The sequence below is a fragment of the Gasterosteus aculeatus genome, chromosome 9 (genome assembly GCF_964276395.1).
Source record: "Gasterosteus aculeatus chromosome 9, fGasAcu3.hap1.1, whole genome shotgun sequence".
Taxonomy (NCBI): Eukaryota; Metazoa; Chordata; class Actinopteri; order Perciformes; family Gasterosteidae; genus Gasterosteus; species Gasterosteus aculeatus.
Genome location: NC_135696.1, coordinates 18525085 through 18538689, shown reverse-complemented (window position 1 = coordinate 18538689; position 13605 = coordinate 18525085). Strand labels below are relative to the sequence as shown.

At 46.3% G+C, this 13605-nt stretch overlaps 1 protein-coding gene across 1 annotated transcript; it reads right to left on the bottom strand.

Annotated features, from left to right (window-relative positions):
• Positions 1 to 2158: 2158 nt before the first annotated feature.
• On the bottom strand, positions 2159 to 13160 carry ern2 (endoplasmic reticulum to nucleus signaling 2). Its single transcript, XM_040186441.2, has 24 exons — positions 12695 to 13160; positions 12167 to 12284; positions 12055 to 12088; positions 11768 to 11840; positions 11613 to 11685; positions 11361 to 11483; positions 10940 to 11041; positions 9968 to 10027; positions 9639 to 9855; positions 9355 to 9433; positions 9043 to 9193; positions 8263 to 8399; positions 7943 to 8125; positions 7037 to 7178; positions 6697 to 6798; positions 6526 to 6616; positions 5876 to 6065; positions 5228 to 5324; positions 4904 to 5103; positions 4516 to 4663; positions 4200 to 4327; positions 3936 to 4059; positions 3779 to 3846; positions 2159 to 3697 (listed from the first exon to the last, which is right to left on the bottom strand). The coding sequence occupies exons 1-24, from the start codon at positions 12785 to 12787 to the stop codon at positions 3515 to 3517; spliced, it is 2916 nt and encodes a 971-aa protein (XP_040042375.2). The 5' UTR covers positions 12788 to 13160; the 3' UTR covers positions 2159 to 3514.
• Positions 13161 to 13605: the final 445 nt, after the last annotated feature.

The window sequence follows — 13605 nt, the reverse complement described above, 5'->3', positions numbered from 1 at the left end:
CCTTTGAATGGGAAGGCACGGACTGGGGGAGGGACGGACAAAGGGAGGAAGAGAGGGAACACAAGAAAAAGGATAGAGGGAGGGAGGAGGGAGGGAGAGAGGTCATGTTTCCTCTGTTGAGCCCACTTCCTGTCCTGATCCCAAAATGGAGAGACTGTAAGAACGACATCCCTCCGCCTGTTTCAGTCCCCCCCCCCCCCCCGCCTCTAATCCCCCCCTCCACCCACACACACACACACACACACATCAGAGAAACCCAAACCAGCCTCCCGCGGTATCCTACAGAGGAGATGAGAGGAAAAAGCAGGGAGCAGAAAAATATATCCCCAGCGGTCTCTGAAACACGAGGAAGCCTTCGTTTACAGAGGCAGAGACCCGGGACATTGTGTCCTCAAGTTGCACCGTGTGTGTCTGTGTGTGTGTGTGTGTGTGTGTGTGTGTTCAACTGAACACACGGCCCTTAACAACCCAGGATGGTTTTAATTCAGTGTTCTTTCGTGACACACTTTTTCTGTTAAAATATTTCCCTGAAGTGATTTAATTCTTATTTTATAAGTTCTACCGCGCTAATCTCCCCAATAAACCCTCTAAATTAGCCGGAGCGAACTTCATCAACCACCTGACATGTCCCTCCAGCTACCATGACAACCATCTCGGAAAAACTTGGCAAACAGCCGAGCAACTCGTGCAAATTTGAAATACCGAAAAATAAACACATTAACTTATCAAACGCACTTAGTCAGCAAGGACACACACACTCGGATGCAGCGATCGGTAATTGTACTCCGTATTAATAATATAATAGAGGATTAATAGATACTACAAGATATGACAAAGTACATTTGACTAGCTTAGAGTACACTTGAGTACAACCACAAAATACTACACTATGTGTGTGTGTGAATGAGTGTGTACACGCCTGCATGTGAGCGAGTGAATCTGGTCTCATGACTTTGGTTAAGCTGATGTTTCCCTGAGGCTGTTTTGATTGGACCTACGTCTGAACTCTGATATTTAATAATGAGCCAAGTACTTCCTTGGTTTCTGGCCCTGACACACACACACACACACACACACAATGTGTGGGATAAACCAAACGATGGTAAAGTGAAGCATAAACAAGCAGCGCTTGGTTAGCTGATGACTTGGCCGTGACGCATCGGAGGACCTTGACCAGATGTTTAGGTCCACAGTGACGGTGGAAGCGGCGTTGTGACGTTCGGCCTCCAATCGGCAAACAAATCAATTGCGCTTATGTAAACTGTCGCGCTTTACAAGACGAGCACATGTCTCCCTCTGCTGGTAAAATGCCAGCTTTTTTTTTATATACCTGTTTTAGTAAATAGCAAAGGCCTCAGGAGAGCTTGAAATTGTGGTAAACATGACGTGGTGTTAGTGCAGCAGTGTTGGAGTAATTTACTCCTGCAGGTTGAACAAGTTAGTTGGAATTTATACATTATCGACGTCTAAATTCGACACACTTCCCTCAGTGACCTGTTATCACAAGTAAGTCAGACTTGACTTACGATTAAACTGAAAAGCATAAATTCTTCAACATGAATTAGTGGGTTTTGAATGTGTGAATGTATAAAGAAACCCAGCTGGTAAGGCTTTGACATCTGCATGGCAGGAGGGAGAGTTCACTCAATAACACTCACAGCTGTTACTTCATGGCGTTGAGTGTCGAGTCTGGCGTAGCGTAATTAATGTCTCGGGGTGCATCGCTACTAATGCATCATTTCAATTACAGGCAAACAGCATTATTTGTATCACTCAGATCACTGCAAATATCAGTTTAATCAATTCAAGTCAATCCCATCACAGCTCGCCTGTAACACGACTCAAGACACCCGAGGATTCTGAGTGCTGCACTTTATGCATGAAGCAAACTGATGGGGTGAGAAAAGTGATCTTAGTGCGCAAAAACCAGGGTAAGAAGTAAAGATATTTTATCTAATGAGGGGGAAAAAGTCTTGACAATATTTACTTTGGAATTAGTATTGTGATTTCATATATTTATGGTGGTTTGATATGATGATGAATATTTAATCTACCCCAATGTCATCACGCTACATTTCCCCCAAAATAAATGCTTCTTTCATGTAAAATTAACCCATTTGTATGTAAACTAGGAAGAAAAATACTGTCTTACGGTTCATTTTCTTCAGTATGTTCACAAACCATCATAGACACTTTATTGAATAATTCTTTGGCACAAAGCATCAGTTTAATTCACTCACTCACAAAAAAGTACAAAAGTTGTGATTCTTCATCATTCATTCTACTGCAGACCAATGAAAAAAAAAAAAAAACCTTCCTCCTGGAGTTACAGGGAGATACTTCACGAATCTCTGACAGCATTGCGTGTCAGTTTGAAATGCTAAAAAGCTCAAGCAACGTCGACACGCAGGAGTGAAGATATCTTATCAATATAAATTAAATCGGCAAACCGCGAGGTCTCCCTTGTTGCATCAGCGCCTGCGCGCGTTGGTGATCGGTCTCGTTTTGCCCAGAACCCGCCCACGTTTCACAGTGCCAATGACACTCGACTGGTACACTTCAGTACTGCTTCTTTGTGAGGAACAAGGCTCGGGACATTCTGCAGTCAGTGCAGCTTTTAGCCCCAGACGCACACAGCAAACACGCGCAAACAAACAGCGACGCAAACTTTGTGGAGTCTTTGGCGCTCGGAGCAGCTGAGAGAAGCACGGCGGCAGTAAACAGGTTGGAACGGCAACTAAAGCTTCATCCTTTATAAAAACCTGCTCTCCGGTGTGTGTGTGTGTGTGTGTGTGTTGCCTACAGTGCTGTGACAAAGTGTGCGTTGTGTGTGTGTGTGTGTGTGTGTGTGTGTGTGTGTGGTGCTGTTTCATCTGGACTTCAGAGCTCTTAACAGGTGAACATCATCTTCATTTTCATTTATTTCAAATGAATATCATTCTAAAATAAATTACATTTTCCTTTTCCTTTTAGTTTACTGTAATATTAAATAACATTAGTTTAAGATAAACATTTCATTGTTGCGCGTCATAATCTCTCTCTTAGTTATTTTTATTGAATGGCTAATTAATAGAAAGAACAGTGTGTCGTATTTTGGTAGCTCAATTAGCAGAAATGACTGTTATCATTGGTGTGTCACCTGAAACTAAGGATTGTTGTGTTTAGGAAACAGGTTCATGTTTTTACTGTAGTAGAACTTTCAGGGTACTAAATAGAAAAGTTCTGATGGGGTTATATGTTAAAATGTGGTTTAAAAACCTTATTTGTTATTGATATAAACAATAAGTAGTCAGCTTTAGTGGAGGAGAGCTTTCTAATTTAACCTTAGAACAGCTGCAGAAAAATAGAATGCATCTATAAAATAACTCAAGCCACATAAAAACTTTTTCACAGCACTGTACCCGAAAACAGTGCAGGCTTTACAAAAGCAATAAAGGGGCACTTTCTGTCGCTCACATAAAAGTACATCAGTGTGTGTGCACGTAGTCGTGTACTGGTCGGGGTCATGCTATTGCTATTTGCCGTTGGGGGGTAGATAGTACGGGTGGAACAGTCTCTCGTGCGAGCAGATGTGCACAGCGGCGTGTGTGTGCATCAGTAACCGTGGGAACCGGGAGGTGAAGTAGAAGACGAAGCCGTCGGGCAGCTCGCCGAGGGTCTCCTGCATCTCCGGAGGCAACTCGTGGTAGTGGTGCTTCTGCAACGAGTCAACATACGCGCGTCACAGTGAGACCGCTTGTGTGTAATGAATAAAAAGTGCCACAGTGAGCACGCTGACCTTATTCCTCATGGCGCGCAGCAGATCCCTGACCGAGTTCCCTTTGTATGTCCTGAACCGCCTCAGGTCTGCAACGTGCACGGGGGGAGATCACAGGCAATCTCATGGATTCGTCACCCCGGGCAGGACTGAAACTAAGGTGATGCAATGCGCGTACCTGTCTGCAGAGGCACAGAGATGTGCATCCTCCAGTTGGTTCGAACCACCGCTCTCCCCGCGGTCTCCAGTCTGACCACGATGGGACTGTCGGCCGGCTCCTTCTCTATGCGGTCACTCACGTCCTACGCACGCAATCAACTTGTTGAGCGCGCGGGTCGTTTTGCTGCTTTAACTTGTGCATATTAAATGAATTCCACTAAACCAAGAGAGACATCTGGCAAAGCTCGAGTTGTGTTTCCACGGCCCGACGGACCCAACACACCTGGAAAAAGAGCAGCTGCTTCTCGGGGCTCCAGAAGAACGGATGTTTGAGCACGCAGGCGGTGGAGGGCCGCGCCTCCGCCTCCGCGCTGATCATCTGCTCGATCAGGTCCCGCGCTATGACGTCATCTGGTTTGAGGGAGAAACTGGTTTCAGGGTTTCATGTATTCTCACGGTTTGTGACAGGAGCAGATTGTTGCGATCACTTGTGCAATCTGTGCAATGTCTGAAAATTGCAAAGACACCGAATTTGTGCCATTCTGGAGTTCACTGAAGCAGCTTTGTGTGGGTGGTTATGCACCAGGGGACGCTCTCACCGTGCATATCCTCCATAAAATGCGAGAGGCAATATTCCCCTGACAGGATGTTGACCTGCCGTCTTAATGGGTCACCAAAGGGGTGCTGCCCCCTGCTGACCACGAAGTAGAACACACAGCCCGCCGAGAAGACGTCCACCGCGGCCGTCTGAGAAGAGGAGAAACACCGGAGCACAAAGTAAACACTATGTGTCCCTAAAAACACAAACAAAACTTGAAAATAAAACATTTGAATTAGTATTACAACCTGAAAAGCGGGTCCCTCCCATCCGCAGCACTAGCTACATAGAAACCTGTTTAATCATCTATTATTTTCCCTCTCACGATGTTATAAATAAGAATATATGATACATATGTAATATGTAACATGTATGTGTGCGCATGTTACCGGTTTGTTGCCTGGAGTCTCTCGCAGTACTTCGGGAGCGATCCACCCGTCCGTTCCCGGGATTCCGGACCGCAGAGAGAAGCTGCTCCGGCCGTCTGGGATCTTCTTACAGAGTCCAAAGTCGGAGATGAGGGCTCGGACCCGACCCAGCGCACCGGGACCGGAGAGCAGAATGTTTCTTGGCTTCAGGTCACGATGGACTAAAAAAGGGACAGACGATAAAGGGAAGACGAAAAATGGATGGATGGAAACACGGTTATTGAGAAGGGGGAGGGAGGGGGAGGGGGGGGTGTAAATGAATCTATGTGTGGGTGCATCTCAGACCTATGTTGAGTGAGTGGAGGTGTGAGAGGCCACACATGGTCTGTCCCAGCAGAGTTATAGGATTCAGCTCAGGAAAGCAAGACGGATCCTCAACGTACTGCAGAGAATAAACATGTTAGGTTTGGTTACTCAGACTGCTCAGGTTCTTGTACGGTCGAGTGGTCCTCTGCGGCTCACACTAAATACAATCACGAGAGCAGCTCCTCCGCTGCTCTTTAAAACTTTGGCAAAGATGCTCAGCAGCCTGTCGTGGTTTCTAATACCCGTCAGAAAGGCAATCATAGGCGTTAAAGCAGCCTTCTCTGCAGAACAACTTGTACAGACAGGTCTAATGCATAATAATCTAGAAAAGCCCCTGAGGCCCCTCTTCTACTTCCCTGCCAAAAACAAATCAACTCAAAAAGTCATTTAAATAGCCTCCAGTCAGTGGAACTCATTACTTAAACATGTTGAACAAATCAGAAAAGAATATCAATGTTCTTTGGGGGTTTATTTCAGGAGGCTTCACAGCCCCACAGGAGGTCCTTTGGTCAAATTATCTGAAAAAAAGCCTTCCTCCTCAGAGCCTTTGTAAGGAACTCTGTTTGAAAGCGATGGCAAACTGCGTGGCGTCGACGACAGGAAGTGACCGGGTCCTGCGGGGCTGACCTGTTGCAGGGTGGCGGCGCACAGCTCGATGGCGATGTAGGTGAAGAGGCGGTCTCTCTCCGTGCAGTAGTACCGGATGACGTTGGGGTGAGTGTCGGACTCTCGGAGGAGCTGCACCTCACGCTCGGCTACCTCGAAACACTCCGGCAGTATTCGCTTCACCGCTACGCGCCGCCCATCGAAATTACCCCTAAAGTCCCAAAGGACAGAGGGGCCATGGTGTGTAATGCAGAGTACTTTATGCGCATCACAACAGTTTATAGAAGAAATGAAGTGGGTTGCTGGTAAATACGTGCAGGTCTTGTTCATGGTTAAGCCCATTAACTCAATTCTGTGTGCGCCTCGTCTTTCCCCGGCACGCCGTGCCACGTACATTTAGTTTGGTTTCCACAGTAGTATAAAAAACAACTACGTCCTCTTCCCTGGAGACGTGTCGTGAGGTCGCAGTTGGAAAACACATGAAATTTAGTCCCCTTTTTGTTATATTTATATGCTGTATATTACGGAAAGATGATTGAACAGCATTCAATATTCAGCTGCCCTTTAACAAAATGGTAATATGCTTATTCTGCCCAAATGGTGAGGAAACAATATCCATAAATGCGGAGAGTACACCGTTTAGCGCCTACAATAAAACACAAATACTGTACCTGAAGACAAAGGTTCCCGCTGTGCCGTGTCCGAGCACCTGAGACGGCGTGAAGGAGATTTTACCCACCTGCACCTCCTCGCTGTTTCCTTCTGAGAGAGGAAGGAAAGACGAATGAAGCAGCAGGATTATTCATTTCATTTCATTGGTGCAGGACAGAAGGAAATGTTACCTGGGGGTTTGTGTCCAGCTGTGCCGTTTCGATCCACATCTGGGGTGCTGCTGCTTTGAGTGGGAGGAGGAGGTGGCGGGTCGGCAGATGCAGGCGGAGAGTCTGGGTACAAAGAAGTCCAGATCAGCAGGATGATTGGGTCTTTTTTATCAACCCAAATTTAAAAAAATGGGTGTGAATAAAATATTCAAGATTTGGAGGATTTTGAGAGAAAACCAACAGCTTCCACACTTTTTAATAAACCTTATGCAATGAAAAGGAAAGTGTATAATCATTGAACTGGAACCTGTGGTCAATAAATACTGGGAATAAAAGAGGACTTATTTAATTAGTCACTTACCACACGGGGGGTTTGTGTCAGGAGAAACCGACGTGTCTGAAGAGGCCGAGGTCACCGTCTGCATGTTGGTCTGCAGGCGCTGGAGACGAGACTCGAACGCCTCCTCCAGCTGCCGCTGAGCCTTCAGCTGATGAGCAGCACGCTGGAGGAACAGAGGAACGTCACATGAAACTCTGTTAGAAGATACAGTGATGGGAGCTCTTCTTTGAGAGACATTTTATGAAACTCTTTTACAGTCCTGTCAATAAAAAAAACTCTGATTGAACCCAAATTTGAGGGAATAGCCCCATAATTATTTTAGTAAAAAATGATCAACAGATCATCAAAGCATGAATTTACAAACATTGGCATGATTATCTCCATATGAAATAACCACACTGAGTTTTATTCTAAAAGCACAGCACCTCCAAAAAGGTTTTCTTTATACAAATATATCAAATATTATTGCTCAAAATTGGTGCATTGGTGAATTTATTGTGCATTTCACGTTTTTTATTTTTCTCCCCTTAGGTCTGTTATTAATAAGTCACATATATAACACAAGAAACATCCCAAAGAGCTGAATATATTATTGATTATTGCAGTGAGAATTTATTATTTCACCTGTAGTTAAGGTTGGAGATTTCTTTAAAAAAAAAGTTATGTTTACATTTATTGACACACAAGCCGTACAAAATGCATGTCCTTGTTTAAATCAATGACCTCTTTCTTCTTCTGGTGCATTGCTGCATATTTTGTAGTGTTCCCACCACATAATCAACCTGAACAACGTAACGGTGTTACACTATTTACAGGAACGTTCCTCCAAGAGAACTTCAGTGGGTTCCTCTCCCGGTTGCACCATCACCACGCACAAAGAGCTACGCACGCATCTTACCACCGGACGGGCACGAGACACAAACTCACCACGGGGTACGTGAGCGCGAAGGCCAGCCACCCTCCCAGCAGCAGCGTCAGGACCGCCAGAGTCAGGCGGTCCTGGGTCAAATAGCCCGGCAGCACGGCGGCCGGCCTCTGGGTCTGTCCCGCCGCCCTCCCGTCGACCCCTCCTCTGTCAGCGTCGCTATGGCGACCAGCGACTGTCTCGAACTGGGGAGGACACAATATGACAACTCTATCTGTGTAGGTCGTCCCCGCGGTCAGTGGGGGCGTTTACAGGGAAAGCGGACGTTAAAGGGGCATTTCGTGTGGCGGGCGGTAACAACGTGAAAGAGGAGGTGACTCACGTAGCGCTGGTGGTAGTAGGAGGCGGGCGAAGCAGAGGAAGGTCGAGGGGGGATGACTGCCTCACCAGAACGCTGCAGGCCGGCTGGGAAATCCCTGAGCATGGTGGTGTGAGCCACTGGAGGGAGCTCGTGATGACCTAAGAACACACAGATATGAAGCCTGCAGAGACGTTCGAGTATCTGCGTTTCTGATCCCTCGGGCCAAAAGAGAGCAATTAAGTTTTTAGGCAATCTCGTGCTCTTTGTTCTTTGCGTTTTCATGCCAAACGCAAAGTGAGAACGCCTAGAATGATGGCGATATCCATCTGTCTTATCTCAAAAAGTAAAAAGAAGAGCTCGACATTGAAATACGTGAAGATATGTTGCTGCTTGAAAACACAGTCGTCCTCCACGAGTCACCGGCCCGGAGCGACTTGTTTGTTTTTTAAATCATGCTCATGTTATCTGGTCTAAATGCAGACGTTCTGAAAGGATCACCTATAAAACAAATTTAAACCAGAATTCCCCCTGATGATGCATAAAGATGATACCAACCTCCTTAAGATTGTGTTGGCTTAGAAAAGCCAGTAAAACTCTTTGTCAATATTGTTGAACACATTTATCTTCTAGAACAAAGGATCTACTTCTAATTCATGGTTTGTTGTGGATTTAAGACACCAGGGAACAAACTTTTGAACTACATAGGACTTCTTTATTGGACAAAAGTCACCGAGCTGTCAAAGGGTTTTCATTGCTACTGCATAACATCCAGTGTGTGTGTGTGTGTGTGTGTGTGTTCACCTATAAGCAACCAGTGGTTTTTCCGGCTGTTTGTGCTTCCTGCTGGATAGCGCACGTCAGTGACCGGCGTGATCTCGCACTCCCCTTGCTCACTGACCGTCACTCCCGCCGTGACGGGACCCTCGATTCGAGCCAAGGTCAGTCCCCGGGGCTGCCATGGCAACAAGGACAAAACAGCAAATGTGGATTCCTCCGTGCCCGACACACCTGATCTGGTCATAACTAATCGTGTTACGCCGATGCATAACTGGGCTTCATACGGGAAACCAAATGTGTGTGAATACAGTTATTTGATAACATGTCTAAACTCACCACCAACGAGACTCCGTGGTGGACGAGGGAGGTGGAGGCGTAGAGGTGGGAGTCCAATTTTCCTACATAGAGAGTGGGTCTTAAAGAGGAAACAAAGTCGGACAATTATTGATTCATCAGGATACCTAAATAAAAATGTATAGATGATAATGTAGTTTTAATGAAAGGAACCGCTTGGTCTCAGGACAAAAAAAAGAAGAGATTGAAATCGGGTTCGCCACGTTAATAATTCACCACGAAGCCGAAGCGCTTTCTTTTATCCATGCAGTGACACTTTGTCTTACACGAGCTGTGCTTGTGCGCTGGCTTGCTCCTTCACAAACTGATAGCTCCACTTCAAGGTCGAGTGCGCGTCTTCCTGCTCGTTGGCAGAGGAGAAGGTGAGGAATCGCAGCGTTTCCATGGCGAGGGACAGGTGAGGGGCGTGTCTCAGCGAGTCGCCAGAGTACAGGTAGACCCCTACGACGGGCGAGCCGTAGTTCTGACTCCACAAGACGTCACCTGGGCGACAAAAAGCATCGCGCGCTCAAGAGCCTCACCAGGACAAGTAAGCGCCTCCACCTAAAAGGAGGCCGAATGCTCAGTGAAGCACAAACCACACACCTCCACCTACCTGTCTCTCTGTCAACGGTCACAACGAGACCGTCCCCACTGGACACGAGGTGGGCCATCTCTGGAAGGACAGGGACAACGGGACAATTTGGAATCAAACATCTTCGAGTTCTTTCAGCAGATTTCACACGTTCTCGTAGGTTTCAAATTAATAGTCTGGTTGTTTTAAATAGAAATATGAATCTGGAAAGTACTCACATTCCACACTCCACCGAGGTCTAAGCACACACACACACACACACTAACACACTAAATCTGCCATTTAAATACATATTCATGCATCTTAAATCTACTTATCACAGTAATTATGTATGAAAACACACTCACAGACAATTATGAAATGCATGTTCCAGATGTTGGTTTCTTTTTACACTTTTGAGAAATCTTAAGAGGAAATCCAGATGTGTGACAGACTATTAACTCCATAATATGTTTGACAGAAGCCTTTTGACCGATTTTGGAAATATTTTGCCAAAGAAGGAAAACAGGACTGAAAACTTCTGGGTGGACATGTAAAGTTAAATTAGAAAACACTAAAAATGCTCACGTGCACTAAAGTTCGTGCACGGCCGGCCTGGGTATGTAGACAAAGAACAGAGCAGCTCGGATAACAACTCAAACCGACGGAGAGTAACTTGGTTCTCTGCTCAGGTAGACAAATCTCCGCTGTGACTTTAATTAGAAAATTCTTTGCAGCATTATTGATTCTCTGAATTACGTCGAGAGAAAAGTCCAAAAGACGGGACATTAAAGCAATACGTATTCATTGAAGTGACGACAAGTCGCTGCTGTAGGTCCCCCTGAACACACCGATACCTAAATATTGGTTTTGTTCCAGATGCTTTTTACAAAGTAGGTCCTGTAAGTGTGTCATCAGCTCCTATTGACATTGAAGTAGTAAATCTACACAAGCCTCCATAACTGAATGTGTGCGCAGGTGGTGTGTGCAGGCGTGTGTGCGTGGGAGACGTACTGTAGTCCTGTTTGTCATCGTAAGGTGGAGCAGAGTAATCATTGTACGTGGCGTTCCATCGCAGCTCTTGGGTCTTGGTGTCAAACATGGTGACCATGTATTCTAGAAGGAAACAAAAAACAGGCTCAAAGTTCACGGACAGAAATCCAGAACGAATGAGAACACTGTTCACGTGTTGATCAACCTTCAACAAAGACCAGCAGGTCCGTCCTCCCTCACGTGAAACTTCCTCCACCACCTTCAACTGGAGGAGCTTTCAAAGCAATGTGTTGCCATCATCGGCGTCGCCTTGACAACCGAGTACCACATATATCTACTACGGTGAAGTCTACGACTTTGAATTGTCCTTTCATATCTGTGTGCTTGTCTCCTCCTTCTCCATGTGGAAATAAATGCTTTAATGTTGGTGGGCGCGACGCACCTGTGCGTCCGATGTAGAGCAGAGGAGCGTTGGGGCAGATGGATTCGGAGGAGGAGGTGGTTAAACTGGTTTGCTTCTCGCCCGTCTCAGGATCCACCACAAACCAAACATCCTGCTTTTTACCTTCACGCGCACACAAACGCAGACACGTAAATGTTAACAATCAGCACCAAAGCGTAAATGACATACATGTCTCATTTCAGTCACCTCTGTCTCAAAAACAGGACGCGAAACACCCACACGCTGTCTCACCTGTATAGAGGATACCATCAGAGCTCCTGCAGGGAGCCGACTGAACCAGGTCTGGGATGGTGAAGGGCAGTTTCTGCAGGTACATCCGAACAACGGTCACATGGTGGAAACTGACACACGAAAACAGACACACACACACACGCTGCATTGTTTACCATCAGGCCCTCCTTGTGTTTGCCGCCCAGGACGTACAAACTGCCATCATTGGGGTCCGGGAGGAAACCGGGCCTGTAAAAACAACAACAACAATACTTTTACCTCTTCTAGCACCAATGCTTTATGAAATACGTCACCAATGCTTTCGTAAGGGTCAAACTATCTAATGCAGGAATAAGTACAAAAGACCAGAAATTCTTTTTTTACATGAATGAATTCAATACTTTTGCTTTTTAGACCAAAAACCCGTCCAACATGTGCACGAGGACTTGCATGAGTTACTCACTCTGTGAGGTACACAGGTACTTGAATAATGGGGTCTGAAAGAAACATAAAAGAAGCATATTTCAGAAGACGATTCTAAAATGAGACAGTACATGACGTGTGTGCGCGTGAACCTTCTCTTAGGGTCCACTTGATTTCTCCTGACTGTTTGGAGACGGCGTGCAGACTGCCGTCCAGGGTGGAGACGAACAGGAGGGATTCTGGGAGGGTGACGGGTCGGACCCCTCCGACCTGACGGGCAAGAGAGGGGGAGAAACTTTGAGGCACAGCTGGATGTGTGGATGTGTCAGGGTCAGGTCAGGGGTCAACAGTTGAGCAGGTTCCTCATCGAGCAGGATGTCCCACCTCACCCTCACCCCCTCACCCCCACCCATCACCTCCTCCCAACACATATACCCAACTCTAAGGAACTTGTGTGTTCACCACTCCCATATTTACCCACCGGCTGTGTGGTACGAGCACACACACACACACACACACACACACACACAGTATTAACTTTCTTCAGGCGATTTGAACTAAACGTCATATCATCATATCATGGCAACTTTACTCGAGCCTGAAATAGACACACAAGGCGCAGCTCCCCGATCAGTTTGACCAACAACAACATCCACAGCGTAAAGTCGCGCGCGCCGTACCTGGAACAGCTGGCCTTCCCAGGAGGACAGCAGGAGGAGAGACAGCAGCAGACGGGCCACAGACCCCGTGACCCCCAGAACTCTTTGTTTCATGGCTCTGAGCGAGCGGAGCAGCGAAGGCTATTCAACTAACAACAGAGGTCGAACTCTCTCTCCATTTCCAGCGTCCATCCGTCAGAAAGTCGCTTCCCAGCGGCCGTTCAACATTGCAAAAAGCCGCGCGCGCAGTTCCTCCCCCAAAAAATACGGTGTAAGTTAAGTTAAGCAGTGGCGCTTTAAGTCCATAATAACAGCAACGCGGCCACTCGACACGTTTCCGTGTTGGGACGGAACCGGTGACGTCAGGAGGGAACTGTCAAGCAGCGAGGGGGGCGGAGTCCAAACCCTTCCCCTCTGGCCGGTGACGGGCGGCTCGGCCAATGAGAGGAGAGTTGTGGGACAAAAGGGGAGGGGCCGTGGAAGCGGCTGGAACACGTGGAAACAGACAGCAGCACAGTTAACAACGCACCAACAGCGGCTTTTTGTGCAACAGAAAGTAGTGGAGGGCGTGATTGTTCCTGGTTTACTCTCACTATACGCTCCCTACTGCAATGGTGCAATTAAGCTAAGTACGGGTACTACAAATACTGTGTTGAAGTACACATTTTAGGTACTTGAGCAATTCAATTTTTTTTAACTAAACTATTCTATATTTATGAAATTTACGCAACTCTTTAGTCCACGAGAATTTAGAGGGGATTTGTACATTTGTTGCTTCATTTACTTTGCTAGTATATTTGATAATCATTTTGCACTCTGTAAGGGGACATTTAGCATAATAAGTATCTTCAATGTTGAAACTTATGGTAAATACTTCTTTGACCTTCTTTTACTGCACTACTTTCATTAAGTTGGAAGACCTACCAATAAAA

Excerpts from the sequence above, each read along its gene's own strand:
- ern2 (XM_040186441.2), bottom strand. The coding sequence starts at position 12,787 with ATGAAACAAAGAGTTCTGGGGGTCACGGGGTCTGTGGCCCGTCTGCTG. Across the intron at positions 11,686-11,767 it reads AACACAAGGAGGGCCTGATG|AAACTGCCCTTCACCATCCC; the intron begins GTAAACAATGCA and ends ATGTACCTGCAG. Across the intron at positions 6,799-7,036 it reads TGACACAAACCCCCCGTGTG|ACTCTCCGCCTGCATCTGCC; the intron begins GTAAGTGACTAA and ends CTTTGTACCCAG.